Below are 20024 nucleotides of genomic sequence, written 5' to 3' on the forward strand. Positions count from 1 at the left end.
AGACATAGGGCTTGAGTAAAACACTCAAAGGACTTCTACTGTCCCCACAGCTCAGTGTCTAATTCCTCCTGACATGCAAGAATCTTATGTAGACACCCTTCAAGTTCATCCCCAATAAATGGCTGGGGTTTTGTTTGTTTTTGAGGGCATGTCCACCATCCAAGAGCAGAAGTCGTCAACATCTAGTACCTACAAATCTCCCAGAACTCTGGTAGGTTGGAAGATTATGCTTCAGAAGGTCAGGGTCTGGGCTGAGCTGTGTCCCTAACAAGCTCTCAGGTGACACTAGCTCTACTCTGCTCCTGGATAGTGGCATCTCTGCTTTGCTTTTTCTGCCATGGTGGATGATGCGTTTGAATGTAGCTCATCTCCTTGAACTTCTCTCTGCACAAAGCCCTGCTTGTGGGGGCATAAGGAACACACACAAAAAGCTGTGACAATAAAGCCATAGGCCCTGAGACCTCCCCAGCCTTGTACAGAAGTCCTGAAAATCTGCTTGCTGAAGAGTGTAGCTTGTCCCAGAGCCAGGATGAAGGAGCCACTTCTGTGGAAGTGGAGATGTATTTGTGTCTGCATTTCTTGCCATCCACAACCAGACTGAAGCTTGGAACCGTCCCATGCTTTGCCTCCAGTGGGCACTCATGGAGTCTCTGCCGAGTGGTCCATGGGAAGCCGAGCAGGGAAGCAAACAGGCATCTTACCAGAAAGGGGGGACTGGGCATGCTGGAATTGCTTTCACTTTTCATTTTGTTTTGCTTTTATTTAGGTGGCTAAATGGGCTAAATTTTAACCAGTTTTTCAGAGCTTTTTACGAGCTCAAAACCCAGATGTGAAAATTCCACTTGGTAAATATTCATAATACCAAAAGGAGTCTGCGCTCAAGCTTTTGGATGTTATCATGGTTTTTCAACCGCAGCTCTTCCCCCAAAGAGTTCTACAGATTCCCCCAAAGTTAGTTAATAGCTTGATTGATTCTTTAGAGTAAACACGCAATTTCTTTGCTGTGGTATTCCAAGCCCAGGCAATTGGCTATCAAGCCTTCGTTGGAAAAGTAGTTATGGGACGCAAGCCAGCCTCCCGGGAAATGGCTCTACACGGGGGCAGGTGATCCAGCAGTGGCAGCGTGACTCTGCTTGTCTGGAGTGAGCATTGGTGTGATGATCACAGCATAGCCCTGGGCCCCACCAGAGCAAGATTGGTTTAGGAAGCACTCTGTGCTAGGAACTCACAGAGCATCCGTGCATGTGTTCTAGTCTCTGTTGCTACTTGCACAGACAGGCCTACACTCCTGAGACTGGCCAGGTCCCAGGGCCACCAGCGAAGGAAGTCTCCTGTGAGCTCTGACATGCGGGCCATGCCTTACACCGACAGGTGCCATGTCTTTAAAAGTGGAAACACTTCAAATATTTCAATTCTACATCACTTCACTTCTTCTGGGCATAGATTTTTTTATTTGAATTATTCAGGGAACTTTTTTTCCAGCAGGCTAAGATATGAAATATGTCAACAAAATTACAATTATGTTTCTCTAAAGATATCCACTGAGGTTTTCTCTTTTCTTTTTAACTTGCAAGGATTCCACCCTTCATCACTTACAGATAGACTAGATGAGTGTAGAGCCAACCTCAGAACTCAGAGTAGCAGAATGAACAATTAATCTCTTTTCAAATACATGACCAAACTCCCCGCTTGTTTAATATTGTGGGATTCCCATCTGACACCTGACAGACTTAGTCTCTTTGCCAAGAAATACCTTTTAAAATTCAGGCCGGAAGACAAAAAAAGAGGAGTCCTGGGGTCCATCCTGCCAGGAACAGCATGAGCCAGCTGTGCCACACTGAGATCACTGCCAGCCTCTGGGCCACAGAAGGGCTGGGTGTACCCTGAGAACCCTCCACCTGCTGCTCTGTGCTTTCTACAAACATTCCCTTCTCTAGGGGTGAGGGACATCACTGAGAGTGCTCTGACGTTCATCTGTGCAAGAAGGAGCAAAGGGAGAAATTAAGGATGGAACGAAACATTTTTATACCAGAGCATTATTTTCATCTCTGCCGGACCAGGGCTTCCCCCTGTAAAGTCCCTAAGAAGCTGGGGATGTATTGGAGATAACCCACATTTCTGTGCAGTTCCCTCTAAACGGGCTGCCTTGGACCCCTGGGGCTCTAAGCCCCACCCTAGTTTCTCTTTGAAAAGACCACAGACAGATTTAATTCTTTGGTTTCCTAAGGGCTCCGTGCCCAGTAACAGAGTAACTCCCTTATGAGGGACGTGAGCGTTCTTATCCACCCACCCATCTCTGCCTCCCCTTGTGTGATCAGCAGTTACAGAGAACCTACCTGCTACCTGGAGGAGGTTCAAGGTGCCATAGAAGTTCATAAGAGATATGGAGGACACAGTGCTTGCCCTCATGGACCTCAAGGGCACTTCCACTGTGCCTAGTTCAAACTAAGATGGACTGGGAGAATAAAATACAGATTGGATTACAAAGAGTTAGTAGAGAAACCAAATGTAAACTATATTAATTCTTAAGACGTTGAAGTGATACGTGAGTAGATAATATCATTTAGATATAGCTATAAAGGGATGCAAATTTCCATGTGTGCCTTGGATGTGGAGCAGGGTCTGACACAGGCTGGTGCTGTGGAAGTAGCCCATACAGTGCAGAGAGGAGCGGGGATAGGTGGGCTCTTCTTAGACTGCGAGAGCAGAGAGCTCATGCTTGTGTAAGCTGTGTAGGCCCATGAGTGGAGGAAGGGATGCCTAGCCATGGTGACACTGCCTTCTATTAGCCCCTGAGTTTTAATAGACATAAAGAGGTGCCAGACTCCAGATGAACAGACATTGAGGAGAAGACCCAATCTACCTTCTCTAGTCTGGGTCTCATAGGGCTTCTGTGGCTATAGCTAACGATGTAAACCCCTACACACATGCCCACCAAGGACTTGGTCCTTTGTTTAGAAGCCCCTGTGCCTGCTGGGGCCTCTCTGCCCTCTGCTTAGAAGAGCAGAAGTGGTCAATGCTACTTGCTCAGTCTTCCTGTGTGTGGTGGGCCTGGGAAGCCTGCAGGCTCATGGAGGAAGAAGATCCCATACCCTGTCCTCCACACTGTCCTGGCACGACTCACTTCCTTTCCGCACAGCTCCTGTTTGAAAGCATAACTTGCTGTGGCCGTGCACAGTTGATCTTGCTCGGGATAAGAACATCCACCCATGAAGAAAGGGTCCCTTTCCTAACTCTCAAATTTAAACACGGGCTTTCTGACCTGGTAAAATATGGAATTCACTTGGCGCATTTAAGCTTACAACCTCCAGCAGGCACACGGGGCCCCTGAGGCTCTGAATCTGTGCCCCAGGGTCCTGACAGATGTCTCCTGGCTTTGGAAATTCATGAGGAAATAGCCGCGGGGGGGGGGGGGGGGGGGGAGGGGGGGAGGGAGGGAGGGGGGGAGGGGGGGGGGGGGGGGGGGGAGGGGGGGGGGGGGGGGGGGGGAGTCAGCGGCTTATACTAGAGACAAAGTCTGAAAGAGGAAGAAAGTGTGACCAACCAAGGACAGACATTTGTCTTGGGGTCGTCAGTGGCAGGAAGAAAATGTGAACCCCAGATTCTGATGATGGGGAGAGGGGACAAGGGCATGTAATTCCTTGTCACATCCCCCGAACCAGGAAGTGTTAAAACATAGTGGAAAATACAATAAACATGTGTTGGGGAAAATGAATTTTGCAGCAGTCTTCTGGGAATTTTTATTACAAGCGCCTCGTAAGAAATAAAACAAGTAAGGTTCTATAACTATTACTTTTTCATTGCTATGAAAAAAAAAGTCTAGACAAGAGCAACTTAAAGAGGCAAGGGTTTCTTTTGGCTCTTGGTTTGAGAGCTGAGCCCGTCCCAGCAGGGGAGGTGTGCTGGCGGCTCTCGCTGTGGTAGCTGGGGCATGAGATAAGTGCCTATGTAGCTGTAATCAGCAAGTACTGAGAGATAAATGCTGGTGCTCCTCTCGCTTCCTCCCTTTAATGCAGTCCGAAACCCTGGACTATGGTATCGCCAACATTCAGAGTGGGTCTTCCTCCTCAGCTAAACCTCTCTACAAAGATCCACACAGACAGGTCCAGGGGTACAGCTCCCAACTGATTCTAAGTGCAGTCACGCTCACAGAGATTACCTTACTCTACCCTGCATCTCTAAGCAGAGGTTTTCAAATGTAGCTGCTCCAGTGCGGCCTGCAGGCTTGCACAACAGCCTGCCAAGCCCCACCCTGGAGACTCTGCTTTGTTAAAAGTGAGAGTCAGAGGCCGGGACCCAGGGAAGTCTGCATTCCTAACAACTTCTGCAGAGATGCATGAGCACCGCACCATGCTTTAGGAATCCTGCTGAAAACAGCCTGCTGAGCTGTACTCGATGAAGGTTTCCAAAGAGCATCTGCGTGGTCCATCTTGCAAGGCAACATCTTATAAACTCCCAGTTGGGAACCAAAGCCTAAAAGGATCACAGAAGGACATTTTCCTGAGTGATGGCAAACGGGACCCTCATGGCTCCTGGCTGTCCACTCCTGAGCTGGAGGGCACCAGGAAGGCCCAGTTCCAAGAGTCATTGGCTGTGACCTCTGACTCCTAACCTACTCCATTAACTGTTCTTTCATGGGGTTCTGACAGATTTATAGAGAAGCCCCAAGCTGGGTGAGGGGAAATCTTTTAATTAGAGGAGTCACTAACTGTACTGGGATCTTTATGGCATAAAAACTGGTAACTGGAATCACAGAAAGCTGAAACTGAGCATCATTTAGGGGTATGGAAGGGAGATCTAATTAGAATCCTTCAATGGCACTGCTTTATTCTAAATCATGAAGGAATGAGTGAATGAATGAACCAATGAACCAGCTGACTATGTAGAGAGAAAGTAGAGCATCATGCCACAGCTCCAAAGTGCCAGGGTGCAGACACACCACCAGTGTCTAAGAAAAGACTAGTATGCTTTTCTGTCCCTGTAGAGTAGCTGAAATCCTGCATATTGAGCAATTCTTGATTTATATGCTCCAAACACAAATTGCAAGGGCAATTTTCAGGATTGTTTTGGGGATTTGCCCAAATGTTACTCAAACAAATTCCAAACAGGGATGGCCTCTTGGACACAGGCCGCCAGCTTTATCTCCTGTTCCCAGCGGTCCTGAGTCAGCTCTCTGGGCTTTCTGATGTAAGGCCCAGTGGGTAGCATCTGAGCTGTCATGGTCACCTCCACAGGAAGCACACTGTCTCAGAAGTGCAGGTGACCTCCTTAAAAGATCTTAAATGGATTAGCAAGAAGAGTGACACTCTTGTCTTGGCAGGATGGAGATGCTACCTAATCGCATCAGGATTCCAGCTTCCTGATCCTGTTTACTTCCTTCCCATCTATGCTTAACGTATTTGAAGTTGTCTTTCTAAGGGCCCTATGGACTTCGTGGGTGCATTTTAAGTTAGTTTCTGAGCTTGGAGCTTCCATTCTGTGTCAGCTATCCTCACCTAGACCCTGATACCCATGTATAGAGCAAGTCTAAGACACAAGGCACTAGGCTGGCTTCCACCCTTCAGCCTAGGTCAGCATCCGTATTTGTCCTGGGATCCAGGCTTCAAGCTGTCCCCTATGTGTATGCGCCACCTTCATGCAACTAACCCAGCTCAAGCTCTCTTTTTGTAGAAGGCAAGGACCTAAATGCTGGTTCTTCTCCCCACGGGCTTTTGTAGCTCCCAGTGATGGGTGAGGCTCAGCCCTCTGCCACCCTTAGTCTCAATTCTCACCTCTAATCCTTCGTGCTTGATGTCAGAAGAGCTCTCTTTCCATAGATCTTAGCCTTACTCTTTATTTTACTGTTGCCGGTTTACCCAGCATCTCAGTGTATTTTGGAAGAGGAAAGACTAGAAATATGTGCTGAGCATTGTAGATCCTTTACTAAATGCACACAACCCCACGAGTGATACTGTTAACATCATTCTCACTTAACCAATGTGGCAGCAAGGAATTGGAAAGATTTTTCTCCCCAAGTTCAGAACAGAAATCCTAAGAAATTAATATAGAATGTGCGATATTCAATCAGTTACTCCAGAACCCCAGACTCAGTCTACATGGACTCTCTCCTCATCCCTCATTTCATTTCCTTGTCCATCTCATTTTGTGGTTTGCACAAGCCCCAGGGCAAACCGGTCACTCTAACCAACCCACATTTATACCATTGCACAGACCCCTCTGTTGCTCAAACATCTTACTGTCTGTACCAGGTCTGCCCGCTCAGTCAGCGATCCCTCTCTCTGCCTCTTGCAAGTGCTGAGAAGGAGTGGGGTGCTGAGTGGCAGAGGGGAGAGAACAAGACAGAAGTATGGGAGCAAGACATTAAAATAAACTGTGGGAGCCATGCCAGCAGGGGTGCCTTAGATGACAGATCACGAAACAGGAGCCCAGAGGGCGTGTTTAGGCTGGTGTGGGAGGGGAGCACTGCTGAGCCCAGTTCAGGACATGATGAATCTGCAGTTCCTGAAGAATCTCCAGCTGAGGTTGCTCAGGGATAATGTGGCGGGTGAGCCCACTGTCCAGCGGCTAAGGATCTGCTCGAGGCTCTGGTGTGAGCAGTGTGATGCACAAACACTGCATTGTGTGAAAAGGAAGGACAGGAAGTGAAACATCAAAGCCCGAAGCCGGTGCTGGCTCTAGTGTCACCTCCAACTCCCAGGAAGTTTACAAGCTCCACCTTGGGATAGGAAGCCTTGTCATTTCTTTCCTTCTCTTTCCCTAGAGCAGATTTGAGCCTCCTGCTTTAGTAGGGGGTTGGATAGCCTAAGTAGGAATGTGGAAAGCTGTTTCCAAATGGAGCGGGTTCCCAAACTGATTGTTATAAACATCACCCCTGCCCCAGCCCAGAGACCTCCAGACTTCCTGTTGCCTGTACACAAAAGGCAGTTTAAGTCCTCAGTCCTCCAGTCCTGAAGGATGCTTGCAGCCTGTCTCGCATTCCTCACCTCTCCTGAACACCTATCTACCCAAATCTGCATCTGTGTCTCCTGCTTCCCATCTTCCTAATATATCACACCCCACATACACACCACACCACACACACACACACACAGACACACACCACATACACACACATACCACACACACATCACACCACACACTCATACACACACCATACACCACATACACACACATACACATCACACCACACACACACAGCATATACTTACACATACACACACACACACAGACACACACACCACACACACACACACAGCATTTACTCACACAGACACACAACACACATAGCATATACTTACCTTGCACAGACCTAGAATAACTATGAACTCCAGGTTGTGAGAAGCCTGTCATCAACGCCTCGGTTGCACTAGAAGCTGCAGCTAGGTTTGGGGGTGGTTCTTCACAAAATATGCTACGCGTTTTGCACGTCTCTATGGAAAGAAATGACTGAAAGAATTAGTCGCCATATGCTGCCAAACCGGTGCCTCCCAACAGTGGGAAAAATGACCGATTAAAGAACTGAGAGGTTTCTGCTTCATTTGCTTGAGATTTATTCTACCTTCCATGCCCAGTGAAACCTCCACAGTCTGCAGCACTCACCCTCAATTCCACTCTCTCCCAGCTGGAAAAATCTCTCCATTCTTTCTCTGGAGCCTCCAAGTGCTCTGCACCTGACTTACAACATTCATTTAAATCCCCATTCCATTTGAATATTTTTGTATGCGGTCCCCTCGCTCCTCTCCCTCCCTTCCTTGCCCCCCTCCCCATTCGATTGAAACTCAAGAAGGCAGAGAATCTATCTCATGAGCTCTGCTGTCTCTCATAACCTCAATAGATCTGGCAATTGACACAGTGCTTGGCAGATCAGTGTGTCACATGCTGAAGAGCTGTGTTAAAAAAAAAAAAAACCAACTTAAAGGGGAAACTAAGTCAGAACTTCCAACCTGGATGTGGTATTGGAATCAGGCGGTCAGCAGCTGCAAAGAAAAACTGCCAGAGTCATGCCCTCCCTTGGCGTGGGTCTCTGAATCTCTGGCCTCTTTTTTTTACTCACAACCTAAAGAGCATCCACAGCCACCTACCATAATCCCATCTGAGAAGGAGGTGGAGAAGGAGGTGGCTTTGTCTAGGTCATGCCTTGGGCATCCACTCAGGGGCACCATGAGACGGGTGTCAAGCTAGTTAGGGTTGCCAGTGATTCACAAGCAGCTAAGAACTAAAGTTCATCTCTCCCCCAAGGAAAGGTCACTTTGCCTACTTGACTTGTCTTGGTTGACCTATGTAGCAAGACTTCTACTTTGCTGCCTCCTGGCTCGATCATTTTTCAATTACAATTTGTCCCTGCCGCTCTTGCCACGGGTCAGTGTGGGTCTCTTCCTGATCATAGATCCACATTTATGAAACTCTAATTAGGCATTTCCTTCACTGCTGACATAGCTCATCGGGACAGGTCTGCAGCCGTAAGCTAGGTATGAACCAGAAGACTGTTTGGATACCCAGTTAAGAGCTCATGCGTGCAGCTCTGCTCATCCCCCTGCTCCTCACATCTGTGGTAGCCTCTGTTTTGATTTGGGAACGCATGACCCGTACCTCTATTGTGATTCATTACAGAAATGAGACAAGATGTGTTCCTCCATAAACTTCTGGGATATTCCCTCCTTTTTTAAATTTTTTTTTTGTACTTAATGTGGCAACAATACATACAGGAACCTTTTCACAATCTTTGGGTAAAAGAATAAAGAGTTATAATCTTTAGCTGGAAAAATATCCCTGTATGTATCAAGAACCTTAAAATAACTATGATATTTGAGCCGTTTAATATCCTTTCAGGAATCTTTTCTAAGGATATGTTCAGAAATGCAGAAAAATATTTATGCCCAAGAAATTGATTATAGCACCATTTGTAATCATTGTTATAAAATTGATATGATGAGAGAATATATATATATATATATTTCCAATGGCATTTTCTATTTATACAAAAACCGTAAATATAAATGTATGTCCCCTTCTCCAAGGTTGAAAATGTGTTAAAGGCATATCCTTGAAGACTGCTTAGAGCCTTGGATATGCTAACGAGGGTGGGAAAGCCTCTTTACCTCCACCATGAGACTTAGCTCAGGACGCAGGCTCCCTGTATCATGAGAGGTGTCATAGCTGCCTATCAATGAAGCACAAGGCAACAAAACTATAGAAAAAGTCTCTAGGAAAAACTGCCATCCTGGGAAGGGCTCTGATGCTCTTAGGGTATGAAATGGTTCTTACTTCTCCTAGAAATATTTTCTTATAAAAAGGCTGAATGTTGAGAAATCGAGCCAGGGGACATTCCACTTCATCTTCAGCAGTCACAGGGTGTGATATGATTGGCTGAGACACATGGGAGCAACCTACATGTCCACAGAGAGGATGACTGCCATGAGGATAGTGATGGGACCCGGGACAGAGAGCTATTCCTGTTGGCTTACTTTCCACAGAAGAGGAAATGTGTGCGGGAATACTTCGCTGTCACCCTGGACCTAGCCAGAGCTTCCAGATACTTCTTGAAATACCTCCAGGATGTGAACCATTTTCTAGGTCTCTTCTTCTGCCTGGCTATCCTTGACTCCAGCTCCACACACAGGCTGCACTGAGATCCCTTGAGTTGGGAGCTTCATTCAGACACTCCCCTTCCAACAGCCCTAAACTCAGAGTTCCTGCTGTGTTCCACTACTATAACCTGGAGTTACCCCCTCTAGTCACAGGCTCACCCCAATATCTCTACATTCAGATATGGTCTCATCAATAAGGTGGGGAGGGTAAACTGAGTCAGGGACTCTCGCTGAATTCAACAAGACATTGGAGTGACCCTCATGAACCCTTCCTGCTTGAACCTCCTACTACAGTCCCTAAAATATTCATCAGGCTTTATCAGACTAATAGGCTTCAAAAGAAGTAATTTTCTGAGATATGAGAAGGGACAATATAAAAAGAACATTAAGGAAGAAATTCTTATTCCAAAATGAAAGGGAAAAGATCATTTAGCATCCCTGTTGGTGTTATCTATTCATGAGAAACAGCACATTTAATCCAGTGCGGGATGGAGGGAGGGCTTTGATGCCCTCACCTTGGGGTCCCCTTCATGCAGAACTCATCAGCCTCTCCTGCCATCTGTGGCAGGGGTGACGGAGAGAAAATGATACAGATGAGAGACACTTCAGAGGATTCCACGGGGTGCAGAGGAGACTGAACCCAAAGGAGAGCCCAGGCTTGCACAGAGGGAGGGGACCACTATTCTCCAGTCTGGCTGCCTTTTCTGTCTCCTGCCTTCCTCCCCACATTTTTGTTATAAATTGTACAGTGTGAGTCTGGTCTCTTGGGTCAGAAAATGTGAGTCCTCCTATATCAGTTACTTTTACATCACCGTAACCAAATGCCTAAGAGGAGGGGAGGGAACTACTTTTGCTCATTGTTTCGGAGATGTCAGTCCATCATAACAAAGAGGGAAAGGCAGAGCCAAGCCATCCTTGGTAGTCAAGAAACACAAGAAATGTGTAGAGTGAGATACAGTTCCAAGGACACCTTCCTAGTAACCTCTTCCTCCAACTACGTCCCACATACCTAGTTTTTGCCACCTCCTAGTAATATAGCCATATAATGAATCCATTAAGGGATTAATTAATTCATTAGGTCAGAGCCATATGGAGGCAATCATCCCTGGAAAGGTCCTCACAGACACGCCAGAGGTGTGGCTCGCTGATTCTCCATGGATTTCTCAGCCCAGTGAGGATGACAGTCAGAATCAACAGTCACACTACCCTCTCCCAACATTCTACAAGTGCCCTGAGAAAGAACAGGACCCTGAGTGTGGCAGGCTGTGAAGACATAGTTAAAAGTAACTAGTCCTCAGTACAGGTAAAAGGTTACATCTGTGGCTCTTCTCTGCTTCCCCGGGGTGCCCCAAGGTGAAGGAAGGCAGAATCCTGCTAAGAAGTCTGTCTCCCTTGGAATCTTTTCCTTGAATTAGAAGGGCCAGGCTACACTAGGTTCTCTGATGAGCCCTAAGCAGTGGGATTAGGGGCTCTGATTCCTCAGGGTTTTTGTTTCGTCCTCCTTCTCCAACTCTGAATTTGAACCGCTCTGCTGTTCTCTTCTTTCCCTGTCCTTTCTTCTCTCCTTGTGTATCTCGATCTCTAGTTTTACTTTCATTGCAGCACTATTCTTTGTACAGCTCCATCTATCCCAGAACTTAGAAAAATGCATTCACCTGCACCTTGTCCATTGAAGACACTCCTACCTGGCCATCAAAAATAGTGGCGATTACGTGAACAAGATGTTCTCTCTGCACATTGTCAAATGCAGTCTGTCTGCCCTCTGTGGCTAAAGGTTCTGCATGCATGAATCCACCCAAATGAGGAATGGCTCCCATATTGAATATAAGTAGCTCTTTCTTTCTTGTTGTTAGTCCCTAATCAATACAGCTGAGCAATTATTTGAAGAATTTACTCACATTGGGAATTTTAAGTAATCCTTAGTTTATTTAACGTGCCTAGGGGGATATGCATATGTTACCTGCAAAGGCAACATCATTTTATAAAAAAAAAAAAAAAAAAAAAAAAAAAAAAAAAAAAAAAAAAAAAAAAAAAAAAAAAAAAAAAAACCTTGAACATCTGCAGATTTTAAAGTCAGATTGGTTCCTGGAGCTGATTATGTGAAAGGGTGGCTGTACTAATGACAGGGTCCATTTGTAATTCTTCTTTTCATTGTGTTTGATAAAGAGCTTGATAACTTCAATGTGTGATATATGTCAAAATTATGTTAAGTCTTTGGGGTAATAATTTCTGATCCCAAAACATCTTCCTCTAATTTCAGAATGAGATTGTAAAGGGCTGTTTGATGTCGCGTTGTAGATCCAATTTTAAGTGTTACTTCTCTGTGTGTGTTCTTTCTCCCCATTAGATTTGTGACAAAGAGTGGCATTACTATGTCATCAATGTGGAGTTTCCTGTGGTCACCCTATACATGGATGGAGCAACATATGAACCATACCTGGTGACCAATGACTGGCCCATTCATCCATCTCATATAGCCATGCAACTTACTGTCGGCGCCTGTTGGCAAGGTAACCCTAAGAGGAGCCCTCTTTCAACTCTGTGTGCTGTCCATGGGAGATATTGTTAGAGAAAAAAGAAAAGATAACATGAAAGCTAGCTGGAATAAAAGTTGCTAGTTCTTTATTAACAAAACAGTACTTAGAAAAGTAAACATCAATCCAGACACTAGCTCTAAGTAACAATGGAACAGCAGGCTTGAGAATGGATTTTTATTTTAGCTCAACCAAGACAAGTTCATGGATGCCTCTGAGTTCCTAAGGCTGTTTGATTATTCTGGGATGTTAACTGGTTCCACACAGTGGCTGCATATATGAAGGGTTGAATGCAGAATCCCTGATCGAAATTGTCAATTGTCTCAAGGTTGCTTAGAAACCAAGGATCTCATTGTCACTCAAGTGTCCAAACCCTGGGCATCTACAAACCCAGGGCTATGAGAAGCAAATTGTCCACAAGCCATGCAGTCATAGGGGCCATTCTCAAGGTACAGTCAGTGCTCAGTGCTGACCCTTGCCTCAGCCCTGTCCCTCACCTCTTAGGACAGAGGCCCTTAGACAATGCCACTCATGGGAAGGTCCATTTCTTCTAGTCTGTTTCTGTTTCCTTGAGTACTGGGGATTCTTTGAAGCCCACTGAGGGCAACTAGAGGGGAAGGAGGATGCTCATAAGTAGGCAGATAGCACTCGGAGGTAAGACCCAACCTTGTGTTGATTGAATCTGTGAATGCCTCCGAGACTGGAATTAACCAGTCACCACTAAGTGGTGAGGGGAGAGGTGCTCTTAATGTAACCATCCCACAGTAGTTTCAAGAAATTGGTTCCCACATCTCACATGGACACCAAAGCCTTGCTCAAGCCCAGTTAAGATGGCATTGTTCCTACATATAACCCCACACAATAGGCGATGTTTTTCATCAGGACCATCAGCTCACCAATAAATGACATACAGACTTATTATTAATTATAAATGCTTAGCTGATAGCTGAGGCATATTATTAACTAGCTCTTACATCTTAAATTAACCCATACTTCTTATCAATAGTCTACCACATGGCAGTACCTTTTATCAGAATGACAAGTTCATCTTGCTTCTTCTCTCCACATCCTGGAGACCCCGCCCTTCTTCATCCCCGTGTTCTTTTTCCCTCTCTGTGAGTCTCACTGACCTCTTCCTGCCTAGATCTTGTCCATTATCTCTTTATTAAACCAGTGACAGCAACACATCTTCACAGTGTGCAAAAAGACTATTTCATAGCACCACACAATCTCCTGTATACTTTATGTTTTCTTGACTATTTATATCACATAATGCAAGATAAATACTCTACAAATAGTCCTTATACCACACTGTTTCGTCATTTTAAATGTCTGTAAGTATGAAGTGCAGGCACAAGTTTTAAAGACATATTTTTGAGCCACCTGAAGAACCTGTGGGTATCCGAGGCCAGCCTTCTAATAATTTGCTCTCTGTGGCTCAGTTGACACAGGAGTGACTTAGGGGAGTCACAGGTCTCTGTGAGCTGGATAAAGAGTGGTTTCGGAGCAGCTTCATGGGACAAATATGGAAAGAGGAGTATATAGTATACACTCTGAGCTTTGGGAAGCCAAAGCCGGGGAGTAGACACAGATCAGTGAGAATAAAAATAGGTGTTCCTGAGCTGAGGCTACCCATGTCATGTGTGACATGTTTCACCTAAGGGTGACAAGCCTTGTTTAACATTTTTACAGGACTTGTGAATGAAAGTCTTTTCATTATTGTAGGCTCCTAAAGGTGACCAGAAGATTGTACCTTATGGCAAGGATCCATGAAACTAACAGATAGATCAAGGCACTCATGTAGAGGTTGAACAGAACTTATTAATCATTGGACACAGCTGTGCTGAAGTGGGGGCCTTGGTGTAGCTCAGAGCCCCAGCCAGATACCAGCATGGGTATTGCTGAACATAGCCTGGAGAGAATCTATAAGAGAAGACACCCCTAGGTTCATCCTTCTACGAACTTCACCATGATTTCTTCCTGGTTGCCCTCAGAGATCTCATCTGGGTTCTTGCCATCCCAAGCCAGTTACAGCTACTGCTCCTCCAGTTATATGCTTGCCACCAGAGATGGGAAAACAATCCCACCATATAAAAAGTGATTCTGTAAATAATTAAGACCATCCCTGAAATAGGTAGAATAGGCTGGTGCCCTGCAGTGACAAGCATGCGCCAAGTCTCAGTTAATGAATACTTGTGTCTTGGTATTCTCTAGCAGTTGCTTCCCTGCTTTATCATCAGTGTGGCACCCAAGCAAGGACAGCAGCCACCTCGCTAAGTACAAAGAAAGAAAGCACAGCTAAGTGTGTACAAGTTCCAAGAACTTCTGCCTATCAGGGATACTGGTCACTTTAGTCCTCGTATTGCCCAGAGCAATCCGTCTGACCACAGCTAAGAGAGCAGGGAGGCGATGGTTGTGGTGTGTCTGGAAGGAAAACTAAAAGTATTTATGAATAGCATATATAAATACCACAGTCTATCCACCTTGTCAACTAACATTTGTTTGGCTTTCTCGATTAATATAATAATTAATTAATACATATTAGTCAGTATGTATTAATACATATACATGTACTTACATATATATGTATATATATTAATAGGACAAATAATTTGACATTACTACAACCACTATGCACTCTCCCAGTACACAAATGCACACACACACACATACACACACACACATATACAAACATACACACCATAAAGAACTTCTATTAGAAAAGATGTATTAGAAACATTCTAGCGGCCTTGGTCCATAGCAGTTATGAACGACCCTCTTGGCAGATGTGAGTGAGGGTGGAGAATATTCTTTGTGTCCTCTTTAAGCCTGTGCTTGCAGTTGTTCCCTTCACAGACCACATCTGAAGAGGGTGCTGTGAGTCTGTAAGTGCCTGCTCAAAAGGACATATGATTACAGTTTATTTGGAAGCTACTTCACCCAGGTATATGTTTATAATATAGTAGGAAGAATGAATGCTAAGTTGTTGCTCTGGTTTCAGCATGTTGCTATGATAAACTCCAAAAACAGCATAGAAGAGGAAAAAGTTCACTTCATTCCACACTTTGATAACTCACCCTTGAGAGAAGTCAGGGCAGGAACTCCAGGAAGGAAGCTGGAGTTAATAAACACGGACATATGCCACTTGCTGGCCCATGCCCAGCTCTCTCACCTGCCTAGGGATGGCGCCTCCCACAGGGGCCTAAACCTGCCCACATCAGTCATCAAGAGAAACACCCACAGACACGGCCACAGGCCAATCTGATCTGGGCAATTCCTCAGTTGAAGTTTTCTCTTTCTAGGTGACTGTTTTGTGTCCAGTTGACAATAAAAACTGACCAGGACAAACGCTCGTTTGGATTTTGGCTCATTTTCCAGGCATGTGCTAGGGATGCTCTTCCTTGGGTGGATGAGGTCTTGAGTCTTTCTCTGTCTACTCTACTGAGTGGCAGTTCCTAATATCAGTTCCTGGTGGGCACTGTGGGAGCTGATAGGTGCTGATGCAGGTGCTGCAACCTCTCTACTTCCTGTAACCTTATCATTGCAAAACACAAAAGCCTGTCCTCCTCTTGATAACCAGCTGTGTGTGCTTCCTTAATCCTCCAAGAAGCAACGAGAGAGAGAGAGAGAGAGAGAGAGAGAGAGAGAGAGAGAGAGAGAGAGATTTGGAGGCAGAAAACTCTGAGCTTGAGTTACATCCCAGCCTTACCCCTTGCTGGCTCCAGGGTCCTAACGCCACTGTGTCCCACAGAACCCTTCTCTAGAAGCTATCTGCTTTCATATTTTTTCTAGTTTCCACATGAGAGAAGATATGATAGTTATCTGTATCTGCCTGATTTTTCTTACCACGATCTCCAATTGTATCCATTTTCCTGCAAATAGCATGATTTCATTCAACATTGTCCTAAATAATACTCGTGTATCCATGTATGTGTGTGTATGTATATGTGTGTGTACACATATGTGTGTTTTCCTTATATTGTTTATCTGTTAATGGGTACCTAGGTAAATTATATATCTTAATTATTATAAGTAGTGCAAAAACAAGCATAGGTTTGTGGATATGTGTATTGACTTAAGCTTCTCCAGATATATATGTGCCAGAGTAGTATGGCTGAATTATAAAATTTAATTTGTTTGTCCCTGAAGGCTAAAGCTATTTGAGCAATTTTCATATATTTATTAGCCATTTGTAGTATTTCTTTTGAGTAGTATCTCTTCAGATCATTTGACAATTTTTGATGAAATTATTTGTTCTTTAGAGTTCTTTATATACTCTGGATATTGATCCCCTGTCAAATGGATAGTTAGCAAAGATTTTCTTTTGTGTGGGTTGTCTCTTCATTTTTTTCCTTCTGCTGTATAGAAGCTTCCTAATTTCATGTAATCTCATTTCATTGCCTGTGCCAATATTTCTGGTATGTTTTCTTTTAGAAGTTTCAGAGTTTTAAGCCTTTGATTCATTCTGGTTGATTTTTTTTTTAATACAGAATGAAGAATAATGGGAGTGTAGGTTTCATTTCCTACATGAAGGTGTCTTGTTTTCCCAGCACTCTTTGTTGAGCAGGCTGTCCTCTCTCAGTTTATACTCTTGCCACTTTACTGGGAATCCACTAGCTATAGGTGTCTGTATTTATTTCTAGGTCCTCTGTCCTGTTCCCTTTGTCCCCGTGTCTTGTTTCATACCAACTCCATGCCTCTGATAGGATTTGAACCAAGCACTGTGATGATGCTGGCATCATCTGTGCTCTCTTTGTCCTGAACTTCTAAATGCCAGTTTATCAAATAAGAGTAAAGCCTGCCTCTCAAGGTTCCACGAGGGATGTGTGTGCTTGGCATGTTTCATGTGAATGAATGTGTCACTTTAACATATGTTCTGTACTTCCTCCACCTTCCTTCGTTTCTTTCATCTAAATCCGACACAATAGACAATCTACAAGCGCTAGGCCTACTCTAACACCTGTGGCCCCAGCTCTCCTCAGCTGCCCTGCATTGATACGCTTTCCTCACCTCCCCTCAGGCTAGCCCTCACCCATGGACTCTGCCTTCCCAAGATCCACGCATTAGTCAGAAAGAAAGCTGTAGAACCGTATCAGGAGGAAAACTATGGAAACATGGCTAGAAATTCAGTCAGGGATGTAATCAAGCTGTTTGTGGGTTCGGGGAGAAAAGTTGGGTACTTTCCCAAGAGGAATGACTCCTGTGATTCCTCCCCCGCCGACATCTTAATCTTTAAAATACAGAATGAGTAAGACCTCATAAAGAAGGGAAGGGAGGTGGCAGCAGGGGCTTGAGCCTACTCAGATCTCCCTAGCACTGCAAGGTACATGACCCAGGAGGCACCGGGAGGAGGTAGAGGAAAGGAGTTGAAACTAAGTCTCAGACACCATGCTGCCTGCCTGGTTAAAGAATTTGGATTTCCATAAATCCCTGCATTTTTCTGGGAGCCACGTTTCTGTCTGTGTATGACAAATCAAAAGATCTTCCAATGAGATGCAGCCCTGTGAAACTGATGCCCTGTGGAGCAGCCCTCGTCTCCACGTTTCTCAGCCTTCTGCTGTCTGCTTACACACATAGCGCCGAGCCCTGTGTGTGCCCCTCTAATTGCCTTGGACTTGCAAGCGTGGGGAGCTTTTCCGGTGCTTCTGAGGATTACTAGGGAACTGGTTCTCATTTGCGAAATTTCCGGTTGGGATCGGACAAAGTGAATAGAAAATGATTTGATGGACGCTGTGTGTTGGGGTCTACTGGGAGCTGGCTCCAGCTCCGTTGCTGGGCTGTGTTCTGCAGACCCAATTAGCCTACTGTGTCCTGTTGGTGAACTTAAAAGGCATGAAATCAGTGGAACTTCATTTTCATTGGTATTTTTCCAGTAATTAAAAAAAATGAGACTTCATTTACACTTAAGAAACGTTGCCAGTGAGGCCTAGTGCATGCAGCCTCACAAAATCGCGAGGAAAGTCTTTGAATCTTTCATTTGCATTAACAAGTTCCGAAGAGCCTGGCACTGGCTCTGGCAGGGGCCTCCTGGCTATGTCACCTCTTGACACAATAGCATCACAATGGTAAAAGAATATGCAAGCAGGAAAGATGCCATGCTAAGACTCCAATCCAAAGCTCTGGAAGATGCCATTCTTGTGATTACCCACCAGGTCTCAGTTTTCAAATGTCCAACTACCTTTCAACATTGTCACTCTAGGAACCAAACTAGCAATCTGTGAACCTAGGAATGACAAATTCAAACAATGGCAGGACACAGCAAGGTAGATCGTTTAAATACTAGGTGAATCCCTTTTCTTTAGGTTTTCACTTGTAAGAACAAAACTGAGTAAGCTGAGTTCAGTTCCAAATACTATGAAAAATCAGATAACCACATCCGCTTAGCTCCTGGACATCTATATTGAACCTAACGATCCAGGTCCTGTAGGCTACCTGTGCAAGGAGATAGACCAGATAGCTGCCAACTCATGACAGTGTTTTACAGAGTCTTGAGGTTTCTAGAAGATGCCATAGAAGGCAGCAGTCCCGGGCACCTATCCTGCCGTAGACTAGTGTGTCTCTGAGTTCCCTCCATGTGTTGGACACCTGAGCAGCGTGAGGAGCTTTAGAGGCACACTCAGGCAAACCAGGCTGCTCCTTGTCTCATCCCCATTTTCCTTGACGTATTTCAGCACAGTGCCCCATACCTGTGGCACTCTTCCTAGTGCTAACTGACCCCTGTCTCTGAAGTTTAGAGAATGCTGGTCTTTCTAGAACATACAGGCTCTCTCCTCATTCCTAATGATACTACCAATCTTGGATTCTTCCATTCCATCCCGGGGCCTATTTTTGCTCAGTCCTAACCCTGACTTAACTATGACAACAGGAGATGGAGAAAAAAAATTCCAAAAAATGGAGGTTTAATAGGGCAGATACAAAATATTCATTGGAGTTTTGAAGTGAAGACGAAGGGGAAAAAAAGGCTCAAAGGGATCAAAAGACAGACATAGCCCAAGGGTTGTAATCAGTGGCATATGAGCCTCATGCTGTGCAACTGGAGCCACTGTGGCCCTGAGATTTGCTGTGCATTTTCAGGTCATTTTTTCCCTTCTTCCAGGCTCTAACATTGGTGCAGAGACTTGGGCTACATTCTTCCACTTAATGAGCTTGGTCTAATTTAGTACAAATTTCTTTTAATAAAGTCTGTGTTCAAGTTATTCTCCATCCCTTGGGTTTCTGCTTCTGAAAAAAAAAAAAGGAAGGCACACAGCAGCATAGAGTGCTCTCTATCCAGACAGCATTTCCCAAGGAGTCTATATGAAACTTCCTTCTCACAGGATGGTCTCCCTTTAGAAGGTCAAATTTAGAAAACAGCACAAACCACCCCTGGTCCTAGGCTCCATAATTGCATTGCATACATGCACTAGGCACTGTGTTGAGCACCTTAGGTGGGCTCCCCTATGGGCATCTCAACAGCGTGTGACAAGAGCATCATCTAGACCCCACTCTGTACCATGTCAGGGGCATAGAACCTGGATCTGAATGCAGATACATACCACCAGTACGAGATCACCACAGCCAAAGAGCACTAGAGGCTGCTGGAATCTGAGGAAAATTTGTTGCCAGGTGTCCTTGACATTATCTCAGAGTTCTGACAACACCAGCCGAGACCTAAAGATAATAGCTTCCGACCCACCAGCATCAAGCTGCAGCAGGAAAAGGCTAGCCCTGGAGTTTGGAGTAAGTAGAGGGGAACTCTAGACCTCACTGCCACTGTTCATCAACTCCGGGTCTTTGACGACAGCTCTGCCACTCAGACTCTCAATTTCTTTGTCTGGGGAGTGAAATCAATATTCCGGATGATGCATGAGTGACCTTCTGACTCCATAAATTTAGAGCCTCAATTTCAGGGATCTGACTTTTG

The 20024-nt window shown here is 45.1% G+C and overlaps 1 protein-coding gene across 2 annotated transcripts in view; it reads left to right on the forward strand.

The window, feature by feature from the left end:
- Clstn2 (calsyntenin 2) overlaps positions 1 to 20024 on the forward strand; it is a 554741-nt gene that overhangs the window by 501318 nt on the left and 33399 nt on the right. For both annotated transcript variants that reach the window (XM_050157231.1, XM_050157230.1), the window contains exon 9: positions 11935 to 12097. In XM_050157231.1, the coding sequence (XP_050013188.1) occupies positions 11935 to 12097 (163 nt within the window). The remainder of the gene's footprint in view (positions 1 to 11934; positions 12098 to 20024) is intronic.

The sequence above is a fragment of the Alexandromys fortis genome, unplaced genomic scaffold (assembly GCF_014885135.2).
Source record: "Alexandromys fortis isolate MF-2015 unplaced genomic scaffold, M_Fortis_MF-2015_v1.1 scaffold_85, whole genome shotgun sequence".
NCBI lineage: Eukaryota > Metazoa > Chordata > Mammalia > Rodentia > Cricetidae > Alexandromys > Alexandromys fortis.